The sequence below is a fragment of the Corythoichthys intestinalis genome, chromosome 6, assembly GCF_030265065.1.
Source record: "Corythoichthys intestinalis isolate RoL2023-P3 chromosome 6, ASM3026506v1, whole genome shotgun sequence".
NCBI lineage: Eukaryota > Metazoa > Chordata > Actinopteri > Syngnathiformes > Syngnathidae > Corythoichthys > Corythoichthys intestinalis.
Window position 1 is genome coordinate 6,192,031 of NC_080400.1, and position 7,309 is coordinate 6,199,339.

General features: G+C 40.3%; 1 protein-coding gene across 1 annotated transcript in view; it reads left to right on the forward strand.

The window, feature by feature from the left end:
• The window catches only part of prcp (prolylcarboxypeptidase (angiotensinase C)), a 58,390-nt gene extending 51,597 nt beyond the window's left edge, over positions 1-6,793 (forward strand). The window contains exon 9 of the mRNA XM_057839587.1: positions 60-6,793. Coding sequence (XP_057695570.1) covers positions 60-276 — 217 coding nt within the window. The 3' untranslated portion in view covers positions 277-6,793. The remainder of the gene's footprint in view (positions 1-59) is intronic.
• The last annotated feature ends 516 nt before the right edge of the window (positions 6,794-7,309 follow it).

The window sequence follows — 7,309 nt, forward strand, 5'->3', positions numbered from 1 at the left end:
AACAGCTTTTTTTTATTGCGCAATTTAGTCTCCAATTAAACTATTTGGTGGTGTCACAGTAACGGCGGCCTGGACCCATGGTCTTCCGGAGGAGTCACGCACAACTTGTCCGACTCGCTGGTGTCAATCATGATTCCGGATGGCGCTCACCACCTGGACCTGCGCGCCGCCAACGATCAGGACACACCTTCCGTACGTGCGGCCCGTGCTCTAGAGCTAAGCTATTTTAAAAAGTGGATCAAACAAGCTGAGAAAACGATCCATAATCTTTCCTGAATGATATTTTGTACACATTTTTTGATCAGATTCATTATTATTTTTAATTTTTTTTACAACTCTGAATAAAATGAAGCATCCAAAGCCAGCAGGAACAATGGCATGGAAATTTAATAAAAGTCCACAGTCGGAGGAAGCCAATAACGGGAGTGGCAGGAGGTTATTACCATGTGACCCCGTCCTGCAAGCCCCCCTCCCAGGGTGACCATTCACTTCACCAGCTGCCTGGTTGTTCCCCCTGCTAGCAATATTATTAACACAGCTCCCTGGGGGAAGGGAGTGTAATGGAAGGGTAAAAGTGAGGTGAGGCTAAAGTTCACCCTTCAATATAAGTTCAAAAGAGTCACAAAATTGTGCAAATATTCCGATAATTGCCGAATAAGACTTGGTAATTATTTAGAGGTGGACCGATATGGGATTTTCAAATGCCGATACTGATATCTAAAAAAATTTTCTGCCGATTGACGATATCCAAAGCCGATTTTGGAAGCCGATATTTGAGGCCGATAAACTTTTTTTTTTTTTTTTTTTTAAGCACGTTGATTATGAAAAGCATTTTTTAAAAAATGGATCAACAGCTTCAAATTTACAATGATAATCTGCATGGTTGGGCATCGATGGGATCCGGGATTATCTCTCTATCAGTCTATATGCCCTGACTGTGAACTGAAAAATGTTGCTGCTGAACACAACGAAGAAGCCACATGAAGTCTAGCTCCGTTATGAGCAAATCAAATGAAGTGGCTAATTTAGCTTAGCGCAAAAACGTGTCGTTTCGCTTGGCATAAATGACAACAAAGTAACAGAATCAGCACGCCGAAATGACATAAGACCCTCTAGCAAAACGTGCAAATTTACAGATTTTGTTTTATCAAGGGTTCCCAACGATGTGTAGTGCAGAGGACGTGTAGCGTCTGTACACAGTCTGTACACCAGACATGTCCAAAGTCCAGCCCGGGGGCCAAATGCGGCCCGTGGACAAATTTCATCCGGCCCCCAGCATCTGTAAATCAATAACGTCTGGCCCACACACAGACTTAATAAATTGGCCAGCAGTACTGCTACCAGCATATGAAGTAGCTTACACACTAAATGCTGCTCCTCCTTTACCCACGAAAAGGCAGCAGCACTCTAAGCAACATTACCCCGTGTGGCCTTTACGCCCAATTTTCTAAAATGGCGACAATTAACAAAAAAAGGAATGTTGACTGCGACGGCCGACGCTTCAAGGATAGGTGGAAATTGGACTGTTTCTTCGCTGAAATACGCAACAACTGTCTGCCTAATTTGCAAAAAGACAGTTGCTGGTTTTGAAGAGTTCAATGTGAGGCGATATTACCAAACAAGACTAGGGCTGTCAAACGATTAAAAATTTTAATCGTGTTAATTACAGCTTAAAAATTAATTAATCTTAATTAATCGCAATTCAAACCATCTATAAAATATGCCATATTTTTCTGTAAATTATTGTTGGAATGGAAAGATAAGACAAAAGATGGATATATACATTCAACATACGGTACATAGGAACTATATTTGTTTATTATAACAATAAATCAAAAAGATGGCATTAACATTGTTATCGTTCTGTTTAAGCGATCCATGGATAGAAAGACTTGTAGTTCTTAAAAGATAAATGATAGTACAAGTTATAGAAATTTTATATTAAAACCCCTCTTAATGCTTTCGTTTTAATAAAATTTGTAAAACTTTCAATCAAAAAATAAACTAGTAGCCCGCCATTGTTGATTTCAATAATTACTTACACAATGCTCATGGGTGATGAAGTCTATAAAATCAGTCGCACCCAAGCTTCAGCAGAGGGCGTCAAAACGCCATAAAACACAATTAACATGCGGGCATTTCTCTGTACTGTCATTTAAATCTGTCTGAGCGGGGCATGTGCGTTAATTGCGTCAAATATTTTAATGTGATTAATTTGAAAAATTAATTACCGCCCGTTAATGCGATAATTTTGACAGCCCTAAACAAGACACGCTGACATGTACGACAAGATTATAGGGAAGATCCGTAGCGAGAAAATGAAGCAACTTGAAGCTAGTTTAATTCCACAGCAGCAGTATTTCGCAAGAGCCCGAGAGTTGAAAGAGAACGCCACAAAGGTTAGTTCCGAGATTGTTGAAATTACTAATAAAATAATAATAAAGCAAATGGGAAGCACAGAATGGATTGCTAAAATTTGCTTAAATATATTGTTCAACATAAAGGACGTCAGCCAAGGTCGGCTTCCCAAATTTTTACCACACCAAATCTGGCCCCCTTTGCAAAAAGTTTGGACGCCCCTGCTGTACACCTCAAGGATTTTTTTTCCAACTAATGTTATTTTTTTCCTGCTGCTTCCATGAATTCACCACTAGGGGAAGCCATGCATACATAGCAAAAACTGTAGAGTCCGGAGTTGCAATAGTGACATCTTGTGGACCGATGAACAATATATCCGTTTAGAAAGGACTCAAACTTAAAAAGTAGTCAACTTAATATCAGGGGACAGAACACCCCCCGCGTGAGATGTCACCCCTTAACTAACTTATAGAAATACCACCTAAAACAAACGATGCAATGCAATAAAGGCCTGCAGAATAAAACACTCTAAAACATAGGCAAATAATGTGTAAATGTTTTCTCTGTGAGCTTTGTGAAAAATAAACATTTTTATGATAGTTTCTTCATCATATTCAAGTTTGAAGACTGATTTTTATACACTAGTTAAAAATAGCCCTGGGAGGAATTCATAACGAAGTTAATTGAAAGTTAATATGATTTAAAACATAATCAAAAAGTTAGGAAATTAATATGAAGTATGCAATTTATTTGACCCTACATATTAAAAGAATCAGAATCGAAAACCGTTTGGAACCGGAATCAAATCGTGGAATCGGAACCGGTACCGTTCAAATTCAAACGATGCCCAACCCTAATGACCTGAGACTTTGAGGATTAACTCGGCACTTAAGCAAGAACAATACATTATTTTCAAATAATTAAACCCACCTCGACGTCACAACGAAATGTAAACAACTCAGCGGGACAGATGAAGAAGCAGCTCGCCATGCTAACACTAATGCTAACGCTACGAGTTACATTTGGAGTGTAAGGATTACCCGGTAAACATCTTAAAAGGCTAAAGTAACATTGCATATTCTCTCATGCATGATAAAAAAAAAAATATTTACAAAACGTGCAAGCCTGAAGCTTCCTGTAGCAGCCTGACTTCAAGCTGCTGCAGGGTCCTTCCGGGGTCTCACAGTCAATCAGTGGCGGCCACAGTTGCCCAAACAGATGCCTGATCAAAATCCTTTTTTATCAGCTTTTCTTTTTTTTTTTTTTTGCTTAATCGGCTGATGGGAGGGGGAAATATTAAGTGTTTTACACTAAAACAGGGATGTTAAACTCATATACGTTGCAGGTCATATCGTACTTATGTTTAGCCATTAGGTCAGCCGACCAATACAAATTTTAACTCATTGGCTGCCATTATGTTTACTTTGACAACATTTTTTCAATTCGATCTGTATTCATGGACACTAAAAATATTGATCCGATTAGGTCTTTCGTGTTCATGTATCAGAACGTCAGTCGGAACAAATTATTTTGATGTGCGCAGATTGATGCAGCTAAATGATGAAGCTAAGTTGGTAAGTGGTGGAATGTAATGAAGTAAAAGTACTTCGTTCAAGTAAAAGTACTTCGTTACTGCTAAGTAAAAGTACTTTGTTACTGTATTTAAGTACAAATATAAAGCTGTACTTTTTACTTAACTACATTTTAGAGCACACATCTGTACTTTTAGTCCACTACTTTTCAAGTTGTCACCTGCGTTACATACTACTTTTACTTAAATGTATATATATGTATCTTATGTAACACATTTTTTGCATCGGAAAAAAATACTTTTACTTAAAGCAAGTACTTTTGTACTTGAGTACATTTTTTCTTAGTTACTTACATTGGTATGAAAAAGTATCTGAACCTTTTGGAATTTCTCACATTTCTGCATAAAATCACCATCAAATGTGATCTGATCTCTATCAAAATCACACAGATGAAAAAACTGTCTGCTTTAATTAAAACCAAACATTTATAGGCTTTCATATTTTAATGAGTATAGCAGGCAAACAATGACAGAAGAGGGAAAAATAAGTAAGTGAACCATCTGCCAAAGCAAACTTAAAGGGCAATTGAAACCAATTTTTACCAAACATTTTAAGTCAGGTGTGTGCCCAGTCACTGACGAGTGGTTTAAAGCTGCTATGCACACTATAAAACACACACCTGGTAAGAATTGTCTTGATGAGAACCATTGGCTGACGTGCATCATGGCTCGGACAAAAGAGCTGTCTGAGACGTGCGATCAAGGATTGTTGATTTGTATAAAGCTGGGAAAGGATACTAAACCATCTGTAAAAGTCTGGATGTTCATCAATCGACAGTCAGAGAAGTTGTCTCCAAATGGAGCGAGTTCGGCACTGTTGCTTCTCTCCCAAAGAGTGGCCGTCCACCAAAGATGATGCCAAGAGTTCAGCGCAGAATACTCAGAGAGGTACAAAAGAATCTTAGAGTGTCTGCTAAAGCCTTCAGAAATACCTGGCACAGTAATATCTCTGTGCACACATCAACTATACTGTATGTAAAACTATTGCCAAGAATGGTGTTCATGGGAGGACCCCACGAAGGAAGCCACTGCTGTCTTAAAAAAAAAAAGTAAAAATGTAATGTAAAAACCATTGTTGCTCGTTTGATGTTCGCAAAAGGGCACTTGGACACTCCACAGAAGTTTTGGCAAAATATTTTTGGACTGATGAAACCAAGGTTGAATTGTTTGGGAGTAACACACAACGTCGTCTGTGGAGGAAAAATGGAACAGCTCACGAACATCAAGACCTTATCCCCACCGTGAATCATGGTGGAGGGAGCATCATAATTTGGGGCTGTTTTGTTGCCTCGGGGCCTGGACAACTTAGAATCTTTTTTTTTTTTTGTCACCGTATCTGTACTTAAGTAACAAAAGTGAGTACTTCATCAGCCACTGAGTTTCAAAGAAGGCAACATAGTATTAAAGAATATTTATCCCCAATTTTCACGCATAATGAGGTAGTGTACACATTTATAAAAATATTGTTTTTTGACCAGCTGCTCGCTAAAATGTTCCGTTTCAAACAAAAACTTACTGCTTGTATTTTAATGCATTCTCTTCTTCTTGTTGTAGCTAAATTGATAGGTCTACAAGGTTTTTTCCCCACGCAACAAACCAAAATGAAATCTGTGTCTGCTATGTCTTTTTGTTACTACATCAAAGCGCATGAACAGGACGTACTTGTAATTATCAATGTGGTACCAATGTCGCTACTGTGGATGCTTCACAAGCAACAAATGTGCGTACAGGTTTGCAGCTGTAATCTTTCCAGCTCCCTCGCTCTCAGTCGGTTGCGCGACTTCTTCGTGGGACCAAATGTGCTCTTACTCGCATCTGGAAGTACTACCTGCTCTACGCTTCCTATACCAAAATAAAAGCATGTATCACCAATCAGTCAACATTAAAAAAAAAAAAAAAAACGCCTTGAGATAAAATGGCGGACGAGACACCGGCATCGTCAAGTCGAAATCACGGAAGTCGGGTACGTCGTAACCCGGGTACTACCTGTATATAACCTCCGTGGATCTAATAAGTTACGTTTTTCCCAGTGTCAAAATTGTGTCCAGTGACTACTGATGTCACGCCACTGAACCACACGACCAATGGGGGCGTGTCCCTTTTACCTACACTGACGCGATGCAGATGGGTAACGAGTCAAGCGCTGGTATGTCGCCCAACAAAAAGAAGCAAAAGCTGGACTTTTCACCGCTTTGTCAAGAGCTGCTCTGACTTTTCAGATAGTAAGATATACCGACAAGGTCCCCCGCCACCCAAAGGCCCTCCTTAAAAAGTTTTCTCAGGACTCTAAGGGGTCGTTTATTCCGACAGCGACCATCAATCAAAGGCGTTATTTAGTATTCACCGGAGGCCAAACGCCAAAGTGTGTCGCGGTTAGCGGGCGGACCACACACGCATGGACACTACATAGAATGAGATTAAAGGTTGGGGTGGTGTTGCATTGAAGGAGGGAGTGCATGGGGGCGACTGAAAAAGTTTGCTTCAGGGGACCATTATGTCAGCCAACCCATATCAATAGAAAAACATGGCTGCCATCAGTGTTGTTTTTGGCAGACTTTTTAACTTTCATCTTAGGCTACGTCTACACTAGGACTGATAATGGCCTTAAACGTGTAATTAATTGGACTACACGGCATGTCAGCTACACTAGTATGCCTCCTATCCGGATTAGTTGTTAGACTGATAATGTAGGCGGGTAATGTTACCCGCTGCCTACGCTCCGCCTAATATGGACTGCTGCCTCCGTACAACATTCGGATACTCGGGAAGGGGTGTCATGCCGTCGCTGTTTTTAATGTGGCATGACAGTATCGTAAACAATGGAGGCGGACGATCACGACGTGGCATTCCTGCCCCCCCCCCCCCCCCCCCCCCCCACATTTTTCTTGAACCCCTTAAACTTTGTCTCAATAATATGCTTCAATTCAGTGCCCATTTGGGGTCCTCCCATAGCGGATAAGGTGAAGATGAGCATTTTTTTATAGAGCTCGTTTTCCAAGTTGTCTCCGATCAGCCAGCTGGTCCCTCCCAATTCAATGCCGACCGAACATGAGTACTGTATATAAAAATGCGTAGAGGAAAATTAAACCCCGAAAAATGACCTGCGTGGTACCCCCAGTCAAAGAGGGGTGCGATCAGTTTTTTTTCCCCCCAAGACATTTCTGCCTGTCAAAACTGTCACCACTTCCAGGATCGCCACTTTTATGCACAAGCAGTCCTGGTTGCGGCTTCCAGGAAATATACGCAGTGCCACACCATATACTTCTATTTGTCATTTTCCAAGTGGTGAGAGCGCAACTGAGCATCGATTGTAACATCCCAAGTAATGTGGTCAGGCTTTCGTTGTTTTATAAAGATTTA